Raw genomic sequence first — 18,437 nt, forward strand, 5'->3', positions numbered from 1 at the left:
CCTTTAGTGGGTGCAGACTTAACCCAGGACAGGCGACGGACACCAGCCCAGGGGAACGGCCCGGGGAAGCTGCCCCAAAGGTGCGCCCTGGCAAGGCAAGATTCTGGTGGTGAGGAGTTAGGTTATGGTGAGGGCTGAGGCAGCGGTCCAGGAAGGCCTCAGCCTAGCATGGGCTACTGGAGTTGAGTCCTCAGACGGTCCTGAACAGACAGGAGAAGGTTTTTCTATTTATACCACTGCTCTGAGCCAGGCATGGACGCTAGACTACCATGGGGGGAATGGAAGCTGAAGAGACGGTTTGCTGGTAAAATTTTTTTTACCATTACCAAAAATTACCATTTTTACCATTATGGTCTCATCACCATAATGAGAGCATACCTCTCATATGAGCAGGGCAATCATATGAGATAAGTGGTGAGTTCTCAACTTGATTGATGTGGAAACAGGTTCAGAGGCTAACTCCTGGGCAGACCAACGGTACTGGTGGAAGTGGACCTGAAGCGTCACCCTGCCTAACTCAAGCAGAGGAGGGTTTCCTACCAATCCCATAATCCTGCCCAGGGCCTCTTGCTATCTCTAACTGAACCCATACATCACTGCCAGGAAAAGCTATTTGTTGCAACTTTACAGTTGGGGAAACTGAGGCTCAGAAAGGTTAACTTGCCCTAGTTGTCATAGCTAATAGAGAATCTGGGGTGATTCAGTCTGGGCCTGACTCCAAAGCTCATTTGTTTTTTACCCTATTGCCTTCCAAAAGGAAATTTTCCCAAGGCCAGAGGTAATGCCTACCCACCAGTGCATGTGTGTCTCTTGCAGTGAGGAACTGTCGTCCCCCCCGCCCCCCCCACCTCACATTACAGGTAAATTTTGGTCATTAGCAGTGCCTCTGAAGGGCTGTGGAAGGGTCGACTGCATCTAAACTGCCTAGAATCATGACTATCTCGAAGGCTTCGGGCCAAAAGGGCTCTTTGAAATCCTCTCTTACAGCCCCTGCATCTTCCTGTAGAGAACACAGACCCAGAGAGGGAAGTGACTTGTTCAGTCACATGTCTAGGGGAAGATTTGGGGAAAGGGAGTCGTAGAGAGCATCATACATTTAACAGGAATTTAAAATTCCTTCACACGTTATCTTACTTGACCTGCGCAGGAATCTTGCTGCAGCACTGTTACTGTCCCATTTTACAGAAGAGAGGCGGGCACATCACAGCTGCATCCGGCGTGCATTCAGAAGAGCTCTCCGGGGCAGTCGTACACACGTGGCCAAAGAGGGAGGACGGAGGTACTGAATAGCCACCTGAGGCCGGATGTCACTGGGGGCTGCCACCCTGTGCCGTGTGTGTGAGCACCTGTGTCACCGGGCGACCCCAGTGGATGAAGACACCCGTGTTCTACATAACATGGCCTTTGGCCCCAAGTCAGCTACTTCAAAGGCAGACTGTAACCCACATTTGGAAAAACTGGCCGTGTTGGCCTTATTGAGACACGGGGTCTTTGTCCCCAGCGTGGTTCCTTCCTAAAGGGTTTTCAAGAGTGATTCTGAACTGACCTCCCTGTGTGTCTCCCTCCCGTTGATGGTGACTAGTCAGCACGTGCAGAGCACACACCTGGCGGGCAGCTGCAGCAGGGCCCTCTCCAGCCTCCCACTCAGAGCAGCGCCCCTACGTGATGCTGACCCCAGAAGTACAGAACACAGCTACCCTTTATTAATATTACTTCTCCCAGCTGCGCCTTGTAGGTCGTATTTACTCTTCAAAACAGCTAGGTGCTAGATGGTATTCTCAAGCTCCGGTTGTAAATGAAGAATCTGAGCCGTACACTTGCCCAGGGTCATCCTCCCAGTAGTAGGAATGATGGTGATGGTGGTGATGGTAGTGGTGGTGGTGGTGGCGGCGGTGGTGGTGATGGTGGTGGTGACGGTGGTGGCAGTAGGGGTGGGGGTGGTGGCGGTGATGGGGGTGGGGGTGGCGGCGGCGGTGGTGGCGGTGGCAGTGCTGATGGCGGTGGCGGTGATGGTGATGGTGGTGGCGGCGGTGGTGGTGATGGTGGTGGCGGCGGTGGTGATGGTGATGATGATGATAGCAGGAGCCGCAGCAGAGCTGGGATTTCAAACGGAGGCCGCCCAGCCCGACCGCCCGCCCGGTCACTGGATGTGCCGCTCACGGCTCTGCGCAGAGCCCGGGCCCTGAGACCAGAGCAGCGAGGCTGCAGTGAGCGGCAGCGGCCGGCAGAGGGCGCGTGGCCGCCAGCTGTGTGCCCTTCCAGTTACTGAAGGGCCTTCCCCACCGGGCCTTAGGGAGCCCAGCGGCCAGGCCCCAGAATCTTCTCTCCAATCAGAGATGCTGGGGGAGCCAAGGAGCCCCCTGGGTGTCGTCAGGAAGCCTCCCGATGGGGCCCGCTCCGGAGCTGCCTCTGCGCCGCTGCCCCCCCTTCCCAGGGCAGGATGGCAGAGGTCACCCCACCAACCCCAACCCCTCCGAGCTCCCGAGGCCACCCGCCTCCCCCGGAGTCGCAGGTGCAGGTGCAGGTGCGGAGGCCCCAGCCCCCAGCGCGCCCTCCCAGCCCCGCGTCGCCTCAGCAGGCCTTGGTGACCCGCACACCCCCCCTCGTAGAGTGACCCTTGCCGTCACTCGCCAGGACCTGCCCAGTGCGGGAGCCCGTGGGTTACCTGACCTAAGCCCCCGCTGCCCTGCAGGTCGCGTCACTGTCCCGTTCATCGCCGACAGTGCCAGGGCCGTGGAGAGGCTGAGGGCCCCTGCCCGGGTCACAGCCAGCGGGTCACAGCCAGCGAGTGAGGCCGGACGACCCGCCCGGTGCCCTTGGCCTCCGTGGGGCCACCACGCCCGCCCCGCCCGGCCCGGCCCGGAGCAGCCTGGGCTGACGTCACAGGGCGGGGCGATGCCCCTGTCTGCCCCGGCCCCCAGAGGGCCCCCAGAGGGCCCCCAGAGGTCGGAGCGGCAATGTCCTGCCGCCCGAGGGCGCCTCCCAGCCCTCCTGTGGGAACCGTCCCTGCCCGGACTAGGGGCCTGCAGCCGGCTGTGTGGGGGCAGGTGGCTCCGGCTCCAACTCAGCCTCCCTCCCCTTCCCGAGCCTTCTGGGCCCCCCACCCCCAGGGGCCCACAGCCTGGGGTCACTTGCCTGGGAGACAGCGGGCTTCCGGCCTCCGTTGGGGTCAGGCCTGCGTGGACCAAGGAATTCCTCCCCCTTCTCGTCCGGCCCGGCCCCTGGCCGCTCCTCCCTGCTGGTGTCAGCCCGTCCCACATCTGCCTCCACCTGGCCCGCCCCCCGGGGAGCGCCCCCCCACCGGTGCACCCGCGGCCTCGGCCCCCATCCCTGTGGGTCCAGACCGTGTCCCTCCATCGAGGCCCGGCTCGAGGCCCCGTCGGCGCCCCGCGTCCGGCAGGCATCCTCACCTGGCCCCAGCTCCCGGTGGGCGTCCCGCCGCGGCCTCCCCGGGCCTGGGGCCTCTGGGGTGAGGTCAAGGCCCCGAGCGCCTAGGGCTGCGGGAGGGAGCTCTGGCCACCTGCCCCGGCCGCCAGCCGCCAGCCCAGCCCCGCCAGGTCAAGCCAATGGCCTTCGAGGTCCAACTCCATCCTCTTCTGGGTAGCGCTGGGCCCTCTCCTCCGAGAACCTGTTTCCTCTCTGTAAAGTGGGCACCACGGAGCTACTTCATGGGGTGCGACTCAGCAGCTGCTCCCGTCTTCTTCCTTCCCTTCAAGATGCGGGGCCAGGGCCGGGGCCGGGAGGACATGTAGGGGGTATGGACCGAGTAAATGTGTCTTTGGAGTTCGTGAGAACTGGCTTCTTCTTTTTTTTAAAGGATTTTATTCATTTATTCACGAGAGACAGAGAGAGGCAGAGACACAGGCCGAGGAGGAAGCAGGCTCCCCGGGGAGAGCCCGATGCGGGCCTCGATCCCAGGACCCGGGTCACGCCGAGCGGAAGGCAGGCGCTCAACCGCTGAGCCCCCAGGCGTCCCGTGAGACCTGGTTCTGCTCTGGGACTTTCAGCTACTGCCAAGCGCACCCGGCCATGAATGGGGAAAGTTGTGTCTTCCCCGAGGCCGGGTAGCCAGCCACCTCTCTGCTGTCCGGGTGCCCCGCGCTGTGCGCTACCAGGACAACCGTACCCGGCGCCCGCGCGTGCGCCGTTGGGAAAGTCCTGGCTTCTGTGAGCTTCCGTTTAGCCATCGATAAAATGGAGCTCTGCAGTTATTCCTCACAGATCCCCAGCTGGCTTGCAAGTCTTCCCCGGACAGTTCTGGGCTCTTGGAGGAACCAGAGCATGTCACACACCCTCCAGGACACGTTTACAAGCAGGATGGGGAGGCTGTGACCTGTGAGCCGCACCCTCCCTCTTCAAGGTCACGCAGATCAGCATGGAAGTCTCTAGACTCGTGCCTGCGTGGGCTCCGTTCTGGGCCTTTTGTCCTGCGGTCACCCGGGGCCTCTGGCCCGCCAGGAAGCAGAGCTGGGCCCGGGCCACTGGGCCACCTGCGATGGACCAGCAGCACCCACTGCAGGTGCCAGGCCCGTCGGAGTCGGGGTCGTGCCCACCGTGAGCCGGGCTCTGCTTTCAGGAGCTCAGAGGCAAGTGGGGAGACAGAGGTTGGGAGGTGCTGCAGCCGGAGGAGGCGGGGTGCTCTCCAGCCACCCTGCCGGCGCTGGGGCCGGAGGGGCCGCTCCCTGATGGCCGGAAAGCCGCTCCTTGTCTACAGTTTTCAGACAGTAGAGACGGAGTGTGGGAAAGGCCACGCAGCCGTTCCCTGGAGGGGCTGGGACTGTCACCGACAACAGGGGGGCCCTCCTTCCCCGGGCCGCTCCTCGGGGCGCTTCTGGGGATCCCGGTGAAGGAGTGAGCGGGGCCTGACCCTGAAGGGCCTTGAAGGCCAGGCCAGGGAGCCTGGGCTTTCTCCTGGAGGTGTGGGGCGGCCGGCCCGGAGGCGGCACCGCCTGCAAGGCTACAGAGGAGCCAGTTTGCCGGAAGAGGCGGCCGTGGATGTGGGAGGCCCAGCACCCCCACCCCACCTGCTGCCCACAGGGAGTGAAGAGGGGTGTGGAGGGGCTGGGCCAATGCCTCGGGGCTCAGATGTGGACACGGGGTTCTGGAAGGGCCCCAAGATCCAGCACCCAGGAGCGCGGGGAGGCCGCCCAAACTCACACCTGGGCCGGGGCTGGTACGGGAAGGGTAGCTGCTTCCCATTTCCCAGGCCGACGTCGGAGGTGGAGTTAGTAGGGCAGGGCCCAAAGGTGCGAGTCCTAGGAGCCGTTTCCTCTTTCCCACAGCGTGAACCACGTCACTCCCCAGCCCCTCCCCCAGGCTCCGGCTCCAGGTAGGGCTGGCTCGGGGGCTGCGGGCGCAGGCGTTAGGAGCCCAAGCCCCTCAGCCCCTCAGAGCCGGGGAGGGGAGGGACTGGAAGCCCGGGCAGGCCCCCTCCAGCCCACAACAGCCGCCAAGCCCCATCCTTAATGTCAGTTATGTTTCAGTTCGCCTGAGCCCCACACCGACCCAACCCTGATCCCAAACCTGACCCTGACCAGCCTCCACAGCGCCTGCAATCCCGACATCAACCCAACCCCAGCAGCTCCCCAATTCCAAACCGAACCCTGACACCCACCAGCCCTTGGCTCCTATGCCCTGGACTCAACCCCCACTTGGAGTCCTGATTTGAACGCCTCCCACTAACTGTTCTTCCATGTTGCCCCGGCCGAGCCCCAACCCCAGCCCAGGACCTCAGGCTGACCCTCCCCAGCTCTCACCCTAACCCGGCTGGACTCCAGCCACCCCAGCTCAGTCCCAGGGCCAACCTCAGCTGTCCCCCAGATCTCTACATAGGGTTCACGTCCACCCCAATAACAGCAAACTCCACCCTTGTGCCAGTGTCTAGTCTCACCTTCCACCGGGCCCCATCCATAACCCTAACAGAGCCCATGCCATCCCCCCCTCCCCTGCTGCGTGCCCCCACCCAGCGCTCGGCTAGCAGAGGCCACCACGTGGCTGCACCCCCGCCCCCCACTTCAGGGTGCACCGCGCGCGCGCGCGCGCGCGCGCACACACACACACACACACAGGGGAGGGAAGTGCCCCCTCGCTCTGAGCACTGGCCTAGGAGGGCAGATAGAGCAGGTGTTTCCTGCCCCTCCCTTGGACGTGACCCCATTTATCAGCCTCGGCTCCTCCAGCCCCTTCTTCAGTACTGACTCCCTCCACCCTGCCCCGTCCCCCTCCTTCAAGCTGGCCAGGCTTCTGGCCTGGTTTGTTTGCCCATCAGGACACTGGAGCTCCCAGGGCTTTCCTTCTTCTGTATCCTGGGGACCTTGCTCACAACAGAACACAAGGAACACACACTGAGCCCGAGGGTCAGAGTCTAGAGGGGCAGAAATACACAGCCGGGTAATCCTACGCAACAAGATCCCCAGTGGGGGAATGTATCTGGTTCTTCGGGAACGAAGAGATGTTATTTAGCTGGGCATGCAGTGGGGGTTATTTGGCCTGGGCCTTAAAGTTTGAGTAGGAGTTCAGCTAGTGACAAGGGTGGAAAGGACTTCCAGGCAGCTAAGACCGCCCGTTCAAAGGCAGGGAGGCATGTTCAGGAAGGGTGGGCGAGGTGAGCCTGGTAAGAAAGTCAGGGTTGGGGGATTACGCTGCTCTAGTAGGGGAAGAAGGGGAGCAGAAGGGGGAGCACACATGGGACGGGTAGTCGGAAGACAGAAACAAGGGAGGTTAGGGGAGCAGGGGCAAGGGTATTGGGAGGGAGAGGGGAGGAGTTCTTTCTAGGACAATCTGAGGCTGACGGGCAGGCAGGGTCGGCACAGGATGAGGACAGGCTATGGCTCAGATGAGCAGGTGGTCATCAGCCAGGAGCTGCTGCTGCTAGTGATAAAAATAATAATAACGGGATGACCGTTTACTGAGTGCTTTCTGTGTGCCAGGGACTGAGTGAAGCATTTTTACATCATCTGATCTTCAGAATAAGGCCACAAGGTAGGTGTTATTAGTATTATTGACTAATAATAATTGACTAATACCCCCAAGGGGTGCTGGGGCTCAGAGAGGAGAAACAATTTGCCCAAGTGCACACACATTAAAATCATGCTGCGGGGGACGCCTGGGTAGCTCAGTGGTTGAGCATCTGCCTTCGGCTCCGGGTGTGATCCCAGAGTCCCAGGATCGAGTCCCGAAGGCTGTTTGCAGGAGTCTCATGCGGGACTCGATCCTGGATTCTGGGATCACAACCTGAGCCGAAGGCAGCCGCCCAACCACTGAGCCACCCAGGCATCCCTAAATAAATAAAATCTAAAAAAAAAATCATGCAGCAGGTAGGACTTGAACCCAGGCCCACGGGACAGCAGAGCTGAGCCCTTCCTCGAAGTCATAGTGGCCCAACCTGGTAGCTACCTTGGCCTACAGCTCATCTCTCATCATGTGAAACCCTCTTGTAACCCCCTCTCCTCCCAAGGCTGAACTACTCACACTTTCCTGAATAATCCAGACCTGTTTCCCTCCTGGGTGTCCTACGTGGAGCATCCTCTGCAAGAAATGGCCTATCCCCCGCCCCTTTTCTAAGAAAATGCCACCCACTCTCCAGAACTCAGTGCTGACACAACCTCCTTTGGGAAATCATCCTGAACTCCCCAAGCCCTGGGCTGGATGAGGCGGCTCCCGCACCCACCACCACCCCCCTCTCACCTGATCACCCTGCATCGCCACTGTGTGGACCCCTCTCCCTCCTTAAGGGCTGGCCTGGGGCTGCAGGCCCACCCCAGTGCAGGCCTACCCCAGTGCGGGGCCTGGACCCCGGGAGCGGGGGTCAGTGAGTGTGTGTGCTTGGCGAACGAGTGCAGGACCTCGCCTGGCTGTGGGGAAAAGTGGGAGCCCAGGGCGGGGCTGGGACTCTGTCGGCCTCAGGGACTGATCTCTTATCTGCAAGGCTGTCTTAGCCTTATCTGATCAGGCCCCAGTTGATGGGAAAGCCCATGAGGTGCTGACGAGGCTCCCAGGTTACTCAGTAACCCAGCCCTCGTTAAAAAGCCCCACTGTTTCCCTCTGGCATCCAGAACCAACTGCTCCTCCCTCTTGGCCACTGCTGCCATGAACACCTTCCTGCTCTCTGCACTGTGCCTCCTTGGGGCCTGGGCTGTCCTGGCAGAGGGAGTCACCGTGCAGGTACATCCTCTGTCCCTCCCCGGGCCCCGCTGGCTCTCTGCGCCCAGGGCCCAGGGCCTGTCCCCTTGGGGATGGAGCAGAGGGTATGTCTCAAGTGTGGCTCTTTCTCAGGAACCTGTCCCGTCCACACCCCTTTCCCCTTTCACACTTGGAGGAGAGAGGAGAAATACCATTTAGGAAAGGCCGGGGGGGGGGGGGGGTCGTGATTAGCCAATTTCTTGAGCGGCTGCCACGAGCCAGGCTGCTCACGGGAAGCCTGATGGTCACCCTGGGAAAATGGGGATGCTCAGTCCCATTTTTCGGAGGAGGAAAACTGAGCCTCGGAGAAGGCCCTCCCTCGGCACACGGCTGGGAAGTGAAGGAGCTAGAACCCATTCTAGCCCTTACTCCCCAGCCCCGTTCTCGGCCAGAGCAGCGGCCTGGGTGTTGGGCGTCGGGCGGGTGCGGACGCCCCGGGGCAGGCTGGCAGGCTGCAGCCCGGCCCCACGCGCCGACACGTGTCTCTCAGGACGGAGACTTCTCCTTCCCTCTGGAGTCCGTGAAGAAGCTCAAGGCCCTCGGGGAGCTCCAGGAGCGCAGCATGCGGAGCGGCAGGAAGCGTGGCGGCCCCGCGCTCCCCGGAGCCTGCAGCCACCTCCAGTTTCCCGAAGAGCTCAGGCCGCTCTGCAAGGAGCCCAACGCCCCGGAGATCCTCGGCAGGCTGGGTGAGCGCGGGCGGGGGGCGGGGCGGAGCTCCCTGATTGGCCGCCCTGAGGGGGGCGCGCTCTGATTGGCGGGCCCGACGGACCTGCCGGAGGCCGTCCCGGGTTGTGATTGGCGGAGCTTACTTCGGCGCTCCTCGCTGCGCCCGGTGATTGGCCGGCACTGCGCGGCCTCAGCGCTCCGGGCGGGGGGGGCGGGCCTGGGTCCTCCCGGGGTCCCGGGGGCGGCCGTCCAGGCCCCGGCGCGCGGGGAGCGGGGCTCTGACCCCCTCGGCGCCGCGTGTCTCCTGCGCAGCGTCCATCGCCCAGGACCCGAGGTCGTGCGAGATCTGTGCCTTCGCCGCCTGCGCCGGGTGCTAGGACGGCCGGCTCGGAGCACCGGAGCACCGGGCCTGGGGAGCGCCCTGGGGAGCCCGGGCCCTGGCCCATCCGAGGAGCTGCCGGTGCCCCCCGAGGATCCCTCCAACCCGCCGCCAATAAACCAGTTCCCAGAGTCCTCCTGGTGTCGCTTCCTTCCTCCTCCGCCGGTGGGCTGGGCGCCGGCGTGGTGGGTGCCTGCCCTGCCCCGGGAGGCCCTGCACACCCCGCCCCCGAGGCCCCTGCACCCCGCCCCGGGAGGGGGCTGCCACCCCGCGCAGGCCCAGAGGCCCCCAGCCTGCAGACCTTCTTCACTTTTGCATGTCCCGGGGCTGCCCGCCCCCCCCCCCCCCCAGGTCAGCAGGTCAGCCCCTCCCGAGGCCCCAAGGCTGGGCTCCCTTGGCCTCATCACATGTCCCTCCCCTCCCAGGAGGGGTCTTCTCGCTCCCGCCCTGTCCGGGGTGCTGGGAGGGCACCCTGACCGGCCGTGGCCCCGCAGGCCTCTGCCCTCTGCCCTACGGGGGCTTCGGGGCCTGGGCAAGCCTGTCGTGGGGAAACGCACGGCGCCCGTGGGTGCGGGAGGCTCTCACCCACGCGGGGAAAGCCGCAGCTCCGCAGGCCAGCCTCGGCGCTCCCACACTCCCACAAGCCGCTTGCCCTCTCTGTGCCTCAGTCCCCCCCCCCGTAAACTCGGGAGTGCAATAGCACCTGCCCCGCGGAGGGGTGGGGTAACCCGGGATCGGGGATGCTGTGCGGGCGCAGGTCAGGCCGGGGCTGAACAGAGTTCAATAAATGGTGAAAACAAAAAAAGCTGAAAACCAGGCTCAAGCCGAGGCCGTTAAGAGGGCTGCCTGTGAGCAAAGTTAGGGGGACCGGGAAAGAGGCATTTCTCAGGGAGTTGGGTGGTAGGGAAGTGCCTGGTGAGGCTCTTTAGGGTCAGGTCAGGGAGGCTTTGCAGGTGGGAGGGGAGGCGGGCCTTTGCACCACTGCTGTGGGCCTGGCATGGACATCACAAGCCAGTCTGGAGGGCAGGAGGCAGAGGGCGTTCTGGAAGGTGGAGTAGGCGCAGACACAGAGGCGGGAAGGCCCAAGGCCCTGGGGGGTCCGGTCTGGACGGGGTGGTCCCGGGAGGCACACAGGGCTGGGTTTGGACGTGGCCATGTCACTCACAAGTTGTGAAGCCCTCTGTGCCACTTGGTTTCATCTGACAATGGGGATCCTGACAGAGCCCAGCAGCGCCCTGGGCTGCAGGGGGTTTGGGGAGACGCAGGTGGGGCAGGGTCCTTTACTGCTCGCACTCTGGGGCTGGAGTCTGGGTGTGGATCCTGGCTCCGCACAGCCTGTCACCGGCTGCAGCCAGTCCTCAGCCTCCCTGTCTGTAAAACAGGGATGACAACAATCCCCACTTTGCAGGATTGAGCCAAGGTAACACAGGAGAAGCTCCTGGGGCCCCGTAGCGGGCGCTCTGCTGGTGCTGCTCTTACGCGTCCTGTGCCCCTGCTCCCCCTGAGCCTGGCACCGAGCAGGTGCCCGTCAGAGGCAGTTCCCTTCACCGCCTCCTCCCCAGGCAGGTGGGGACCCAGCGCAGCTGAAGGGGGCAGTGGGAGCCGGGGCTCAATGGTGCGTGGGCTCAGTTTAGACTTGAGAGAAGGGCACTGGGGAGCCACAGAAGGGTAAGGGGCCCCCATCAGAGCAGCACTGTGGTGTTTCTTCGGCATGTTGGGCCTGAGAGACGCAGGAGGGACTGCAAAGGCCTCAGCCAGCCTTGCCTGTGGGGTGAGGGAGAGGAAGGAGCTAGAGCTCTGGGGCTTGTGGCCTGCGGGAGGGGGGTGCTGCAGGGCTCACCAACAGAGCTGGGCAGTTGTAGGGGGACAGCTGGCCTGGGGGGGTTCACTGTGGCCTTGGCCCTGGTGAGCTGAGTTCGGGGAGCACGGCCCCTTTGCGCCTGGCTCTCCTCTCTGGCTGCCCGGGACAGGGGCTGTGGACGAGCCCACCTCGCGGACAGGCCCAGGAGCTGGCCGCAGCTTCGAGAACCCGGAGCCCCCTCTGCTAGGCGTCCTCCATGGGGCTGGTGGTTCGGAGCGTGGGGGGCCCTGCCTGGGAGGAAGCCTGCTGTGGCTGAGCCCGTGGTCCTGGTCTAGTCCGTCCTCTCGCTCTCCCTGGGTCTCCTTGTTTGTTTGTGGAGTGGTTATTAGCAACACTTCTTTTTTTAAGATTTTATTTACTTATTCATGAGAATACACAGAGAAGAGAGAGCGAGAGGCAGAGACACAGGCAGAGGGAGAAGCAGGCTCCATGCAGGGAGCCCGACGTGGGACTCGATCCCGGGTCTCCAGGATCAGGCCCTGGGCTGAAGGCGGTGCTAAGCCGCTGAGTCCCCCAGGCTGCCCTATTAGCAACACTTCTAATGTAACTAGTTACTGGTAACTAGTAACTAGTCCCACTTCACCAGCCTGTTTCCAGGACTCCGTGAGCTTAGAACAGTGCCTCAGCTGTAGCCAATGCTCCCTAGATGGGGGCTCTATTATGATGCCCGGGCCTCCAGCCTGGGGGGCAGGGGCTCCCATCTGGAGCTGGACAGACGGTCCTGGGGGGCCTGAGAAGGGGGAGCTGATGAAGGTAAAGGGTGAAGGCCGAGGCCCCCGGGAGCCCCAGGGCAGAGGCAGCAGGCACCCACCCCGGGTTCTTCCCTGCACCCACCCAGCCCCGCGGCCCCACCCTCGGGGCAGCTTCCCGCCCTCCCTCCGCCCTGGGATTGGGGGGGGCTCATTCCACGCCCAGCTCCCCCCTCCTCTAGGAAATAGCCTGGGAAACTCCCGGCAGCCTCAGGGAATCAACCTTTCTCCCAGGCACCTGGGCCTCCCAGGCAGCTGTGCCCACGGCCGCCGGGCGGACAAACGGACGCCAGACTTGGGGCGTAGGTAGGTGGGGGATCTTTATTGGGCAGCAGGGCCTCCTCAGGGGCCAGACGCCCCTCCAGCCACGTGTCCCACGGCTCCGCATCCGGCCGCTCGGGCCTCGGCTGGGTGACGATGACCCCGGGAGCCCCGGGGGCGCGGGGTGCTCGGCTCGGGGCAGCGGCCCCCTCAGAGGCAGCCGGTGCAGGCAACGTTCACGCACAGCTCACAGTCGTCGCTGGCGATGGCCTCTGGGCAGGAGAGAGGAGCCGTCGGGAAGGGGGGCCTGAGGGGAGGCGTCTTCTCAACAGGCAGGGGTTCAGGTCCCGGGCCTCTCCTCCCTGGGGCGGGCAGGCCCGAGTTTTCCCGTGGGTTCTATGGACAGTATCAGCTGACGGGTGGTGAGGAGAGGAGGCACCTGGGGGTGCTCAGTCAGTGGCCACATTCGCTGGCCGGCTCTGCTCCCTCCCTCATGTTTCGGCTCAGATGTCACCTCCTCTTGGGAGCCTCCCAGACCCCGTGCCCCCCGTGCCCCCCACTGTAGTGCAGTCCCTGCTTACAGGTCCGTTGCCCGGCGTCCCCTTCCCTCCCATCTGGGAAGTCTGCCAGGACCACCAAGGGTCTGGGGCGCTGGGGGCTGGGGTGGGGTGCGGTGCCCAAACAGGGCAGGCCAGGGGCTGAGCTTCGTGACCCTCCTTCCCCTGGGGGCTTACTAGAGAGCACGAGAAGTGGAGGAGCTGGAGTGTGGGGAGGACAGAGAGCGAGGGCCAGGACGCTGGTAGGGGTGGGGATACTCACTCAAGGCCTGGAAGATGCTGGCAGCTTCCCTGGTCGTGCAGATGGGCTGGAGGTCCGTTGGCAGGGCCGGGTGGTGACACTCGGGGGGCACGAGGTTCTGGGTCTGGAGGCGGGGGCTGGGCACCCACGTCCCCTGCAGGTCACTCAGCCTCTTCACTGATTCCAGCTGGACCTGGAAGCCTTGGTGCTAGGGGGCCGGAGGGGGGAGGAGATGAGATGGCATCCAGACCCGGGCCAGGACGCCGCGCACCCCACAGAGCCTTCCCTGTTCTTACGGAGGGTCCAGGCCACACTCAAAGGACAGCTGGGAGGTGGGAGCTGGTGCCTGGCACCTCGCACCCCAGTGCACCACAGGCCCCCGCCTGTAAACGAGGTCGCAGCGACGCTGCGGAGAGTGGGTCAAGGTATGGGCTTTGGAGACCCGTGGAACCCCCGTTCACATCCCAGCTCTTCCCAGCTGGCACCTGTATGTCCCACACTCTGAGTCTCATCTGACAAATGATGCCTCCCTAGCGCCTGGCACCCAGGCCACACTGGGTGATCGCCACTGGGTAACTGGGTGCCAGGGCTCCTGCCCGGGATGGCTGTGGTCCTCCTGCTGCTGCTGCTGCTGCAGGGCACACAGTCAGTCTACACTCAGTAACTGGGTGATCCCCCCTGAACTGACATGGTAAAATGCCCAACCCCAAGCTGGCCGGTTCCCAGGCCGGGGCTGCAGGGGAAGCTGACTCTCCTCCACCCCCGGCAGGGAGGCTTCACCCAGAGTCAGGAATAGGACGGACACCCAGGGCCACAGACTTCCCCATCCTCGCTGCCCAGGGGCATCCTGCCACCCTGCAGGCAGGCCCTGCTTCCGTGACTCCTTCCAGCTTCACATCGTCTTGGAAGGAGCCTCGGTACACGCTGTGCCCTCTGCCTGGAGCAGCCCACGTCCTCGGAGGCTGGCTCTCCTGCTCATCCTGCAACGTCAGCTCGGTTACCCGCCAGGGAAACTTTCTGGTGACTATCCCCCATCCACCCGTACATGGGGTGAATATAGAGAGCTGTGGGGAGACCCCTCTCCTTCGGGCTCCTCAAGGGCAGGGACTGCATCTTGTTCCACCTTCTGACCTCTGACCAGGACCTGCCTTCTGAGAGAGCAATGCTGACTAGCGGTGGTTTATTATCACTATCATCACCATCGTCATCACCATCGGCACTCTGGCTGCCCCCACCCACCCGCTGTCTTGGTCCCTGGGGTGATTCGGTGTTGGGGTGAGCCCTGGGCCCTTGCTCCCCCATAGCCCATGAATTTCCTAGCATCCCCTCTCCACCCCAGCCTCTCACTTCAGGCAAAGGGCTCAGTGGCCAGAGGGACTCACCTGAATGTAGACTGACTGTGTGTCCTGCAGCAGCAGCAGCAGCAGCAGCAGGTGGACCACAGCCACCCGGGACAGGAGCCCTGACACCATCCTGCTGCGCATCTTGCTCTGTCTGTATCCCACAGCCACCGTCCACGGGCTCCCATCTGCCTTCCTGGTGAGGAGCTCTTTATAGGCCAGGCTCCAGTGCCCTGGTCACTCATTAACTGGCCAGCTGGGGTGGGGTTGATAGCTGACTGTCTCTCTGACAAGCCAGGAGCCCATTCCCAGGAAAGGGGCTGGGGGTGATAAGGGCGGGGAGGCCCAGCGCACCTAGGGATGGGACACTGTGTGGCAGGCACCTGTCGGGGGTGCTCTGTGGGAGGGCCTTGGACACGCCACTGCCCTTAGCTCCATAATACACCCATTCAAGTGGGATGATGGAGAGACCATTCAGACAGGGAAAGTGAGGCTCAAGAAGTGAAGAAACTTGGCCCCGGTCAGGAGAGTCACCCCAGGCTAGTCGGTGGCAGTGCAGGGACCCAAGTGTTGGCCCCTGTTTCACTCAGGCCGGCCCCTGTTCTTTCTCTGGCGGAAGGATGTAGACAGACAGGCTGGTCCGGGGCACGGTGGGCAGGCACAGGGCTGACCTCAGGGCTCTCTGTGTCTCTGGACCCTTGTGTCTCCTCCCCCGCCTCCCAGTTTAAGGCTCATCCCTCTGATGGGGCCCTACCCAGGCCTTCAGCCTGCCTCTCTGCCACTTCCAAATGGTGCTTGGGTACCCTCAGGCCGTGTTTGCCCCATCTCACCTGCCAGTCACCTAACCCAGCAGGCTATCGGCTTGGAGGAAGAGGAAAGCATGCCAGCCTTGGGGACAGATGGACCGAGGCTCAAATCCTGGTCCCACCGCGGCTGTGTGAGTTTGGACAAGTCACACCAACTCTCATGGAGCCTGTTTTGCTCTTCCATCAAATGGGCACAATGACAGCATCTCCCATAATGAGGTCACTGTGGGGATGGTGGGGCCGGGCCCACTTTAGTTCCTGGGTAATAGGAGCTCCCGCCACTCCTTAACCCCTCTACCCCTTGGGGCCGAGCGTCAGTTAGTCGGAGAGAAGAGGGCAGAGTCCACAAGGGCGTTTCACCACTGCCACCAGGCAGCTGTAAACAGAGCTGGAGCCCGGGCTCACCTCTGCCGGACAGGGGGCCTGCTGTGTGACATCGGATTGAAGCCCAGGTGGCTCAGCTAGGCCCACTATTTGAGGCTCAGTCTCCAATTTGTCGCTAAAATGTGATGTTGTCACACGCCCTGATGCCCTCTTTGCCCATGCTTTTGCTGGGGCATTCCAGCGGCCTGACATGCCCATCTCCCCCTTTTCCGTATCTTAGGTTGGGATGGAAAAGGGCTTGGGTGAGCTCTGGCCTCTCCTGTGTCTTGCTGGAGGTCCAGACTTCAGCCTTTACTCTTTAGGATGTGAAGGAACCAATGGACTCTTACATGGGTTTTTCACTTGTAAACTGAAAATACTCATCAGTAACAATAATAGCTTTCATTTTGGGAACATTCACCAAGAGCCAGGCTCAGGGCTGGTTTGTGCGCGTCATTCCATCTAACCCTATATTGTCTCCCATTTTCCGGATGAGAAACCCAAGGCCTGAAAAGGTCAAGTGCTATGTGCATACGAGGGGGCAGCAGGCTTTATCTCTGGAATTCTTGCATCTGCTGGGCTGACTGGGTTCTAGAAAAAGGAACACGGGCCCTGGAGGCAAGAAGATCTCAGCGCTTCTCAACCATGTGACTTTGGGTTCCTTACTCAGCTTCTCTGAGCTTCTGTTTTATCAGTAAGTAGAGGAAATAATGAACATTGTCATAGTGGCTGTTGTGAGGAGAGACTGGCCAGTCCCATCCCAGGGGCACCTGTGACTCTCCCTGGCCCCAAGCTGACCCCTTTCCAGCTGACGTCTGGTCCACGGCGGCCACGTAGTCAGTGGTGGTGCCTCTGCCTCTCCTCCGTGACAGGCCCCATCTCTGAACCCACAGCTGGATCAGTTCTGATCTTTGGCTCCCAAATCCTCGCTCTTTCAACCAGAGCGAGCTCAGCCCCACTCGCCCCACAGGAAGGGCGAGGAGCAAATCTGGAGGCCCTTCCAGCTCTTCCAGCCAGGAAGCCATGTGTTACTCTTTTCCTGGGAACAAGTTGTGACTTCCCTATCTGTCTAACATGACTCAAATTCATATTTCAGCCCAGCTCCTCCCAATCGCTCTCTGAATGACCCACCATCCATCAAAACTAACTGGCATAGACGTAAACCCACGCTGCCACCCCCGTTCAGCTGGGGTCCCCTGACATTTCTCAGGGCACTTCCTTCTTCAGGGACATGGGAAGTGACTCTGGTCTCTGTGTAGAAGCTTCAAATGCCACGGCAGAGTGACAGTTCACCTGTGTGTGTGTGTTCGGGCGCTCCTCTCTCCAAACTGGGTTCCCCCGGCACCACTGGTGTCCCAGAACCTGTGACCCTCCCTGCCCCTAAATGGACCACCTCCCTAGCAGTATTTGTCACAGCCGACCACTCTGTCTCTCTGGGAACAAATCATCTTCTCCACTTGCCTTCTGGGACGCATGCTCCCCGATCTCATTGGCTCATCTCCTGAGGCTCCTTTGTTGGTTGTTCTTTCCCTCTTTGAACTCTAGACTTCAGAATGCTCCAGGGCCTTCAGGGCTCAGTCCTGGGTCTGGTCACCAGAGATCTTATCCCATCTCAGGGACTTCAGTGCCCACTGGTTCTCGATTCTCCCCTTAACCTGACTTGTCTCCTCAGGTCCAGACTCCTTCATTCACCAGCCCAGTATCTCCCATTACAGTCGATGGTACTACCAGTCACCCAGTTGCTCAGGCCAAAAATCCGAGAGTCAACCTTGATGCCTTTTTTTTTTTTTTTAATTTGCCAAATTCAATTCATCAGCAAATCCAATTGGCTCTACCTTAAAAATATTTCTAGACTCTAACCATGACTTATCATTTTCACTGCTACCTATAGGTCCAAGTTCTCATCACTAATCATTAGTCTCACAAATTATTACAATAGCGTATTAGTCAGGATTTTCCAGAGAAACAGAACCAACATCTAATACATATATATATATATATATATATATATATCCTATCCTATTTTATGTATATATGATTCATATCTCATCCTTCCTTTCTTCCTTCTTTCTACCTACCTACCTATCATCTAGTTATCTATCAATCATCTAATCTATGCCTGTCTATCTAGATTTATTTTAATAAACTAGCTTATTTAATTGTGGGGCTGGCAAGCCTGAAGTCTGTGGGGCAGACTGCAGACCGCTGGTCTGGAACTTCAGATGTTGATGTTGGAGTCTTGAGTCGGAGACCGGTAAGGACAGGCCAGCAGGTGGCAAACGCAGACAGGGTCTCTATGTTGCAATCTTTGGGCAGATTTCTCTCTTCTTGGGAAACCTCAGTCTTTGCTCTTAAGGCCTGCACCCAACTGGATGAAGCCCATCCCCATGATTCACCCAAAGTCTGCTGATTGTAAATGTCAATCACATCTGAAAAGCTACCTTCACGGCAACATCCAGACCAAACAACGGGGCGCCATTGCCTGGCCAAGAGAAACTTTGAGCCTCATCTCTCTGTGTCCACTCTTGTCCCCTGTCCAGGCCCTTCTCCACACAGCAGCCAGAGTGATCCTATCACAGCCTAAGCCAGACTATGTCCTTCCTCTGCTCTAGTCTGCTAACAGCTTCCCACTTTACTTAGGGTAAAGCCAAAGGCTTCCACTGTCCTCCAAGGTCCCTTTGGCACCCCTCCAAAGATTTTGACCTAATCTCCAAAGAGTCTGCCCTTTACTTTCTGGGTTCCGGCCACACTAGCTTCCTTGCTGCCACCCAAACATGCCAAAGGTTGCTTATTTTGAGGTCTTTGCTCTTTTCCCACATATTTGTATGGCTCATCTGTCACTTCATTCCAGGTATCTGCTCAAATGCCATTTTCCCAAAGAGCTCTTTCTTTTTTTTAAAAAAAATATTTTATTTATCTATTCATGAGAGACCCAGAGAGAGAGAGACAGAGAGAGGCAGAGACACAGGCAGAGCGAGAAGCAGGCTCCATGCAGGGAGCCCAACGTGGGACTCAATCCCAGGTGTCCAGGAT

The 18,437-nt window shown here is 60.8% G+C and overlaps 3 protein-coding genes across 3 annotated transcripts; 1 reads left to right on the forward strand and 2 right to left on the reverse strand.

The window, feature by feature from the left end:
- Positions 1-890: 890 nt before the first annotated feature.
- LOC125752516 (uncharacterized) lies at positions 891-2,784 on the reverse strand. The gene is made up of 2 exons (XM_049093973.1): positions 2,671-2,784; positions 891-2,182 (listed from the first exon to the last, which is right to left on the reverse strand). The coding sequence occupies exons 1-2, from the start codon at positions 2,712-2,714 to the stop codon at positions 1,828-1,830; spliced, it is 399 nt and encodes a 132-aa protein (XP_048949930.1). The 5' UTR covers positions 2,715-2,784; the 3' UTR covers positions 891-1,827.
- A 5,221-nt stretch (positions 2,785-8,005) lies between these two features.
- GUCA2A (guanylate cyclase activator 2A) lies at positions 8,006-9,360 on the forward strand. Its single transcript, XM_025419666.2, has 3 exons — positions 8,006-8,163; positions 8,672-8,867; positions 9,160-9,360. Exons 1-3 carry the CDS (start codon positions 8,089-8,091, stop codon positions 9,222-9,224), a joined length of 336 nt encoding a protein of 111 aa, XP_025275451.1. The 5' UTR covers positions 8,006-8,088; the 3' UTR covers positions 9,225-9,360.
- A 2,779-nt stretch (positions 9,361-12,139) lies between these two features.
- GUCA2B (guanylate cyclase activator 2B) lies at positions 12,140-14,424 on the reverse strand. The gene is made up of 3 exons (XM_025419667.3): positions 14,278-14,424; positions 12,917-13,103; positions 12,140-12,369 (listed from the first exon to the last, which is right to left on the reverse strand). The coding sequence occupies exons 1-3, from the start codon at positions 14,377-14,379 to the stop codon at positions 12,308-12,310; spliced, it is 351 nt and encodes a 116-aa protein (XP_025275452.2). The 5' UTR covers positions 14,380-14,424; the 3' UTR covers positions 12,140-12,307.
- Between the last annotated feature and the right edge of the window lie 4,013 nt (positions 14,425-18,437).

This window comes from Canis lupus, chromosome 15 (assembly GCF_003254725.2).
Source record: "Canis lupus dingo isolate Sandy chromosome 15, ASM325472v2, whole genome shotgun sequence".
Lineage (NCBI taxonomy): Eukaryota > Metazoa > Chordata > Mammalia > Carnivora > Canidae > Canis > Canis lupus.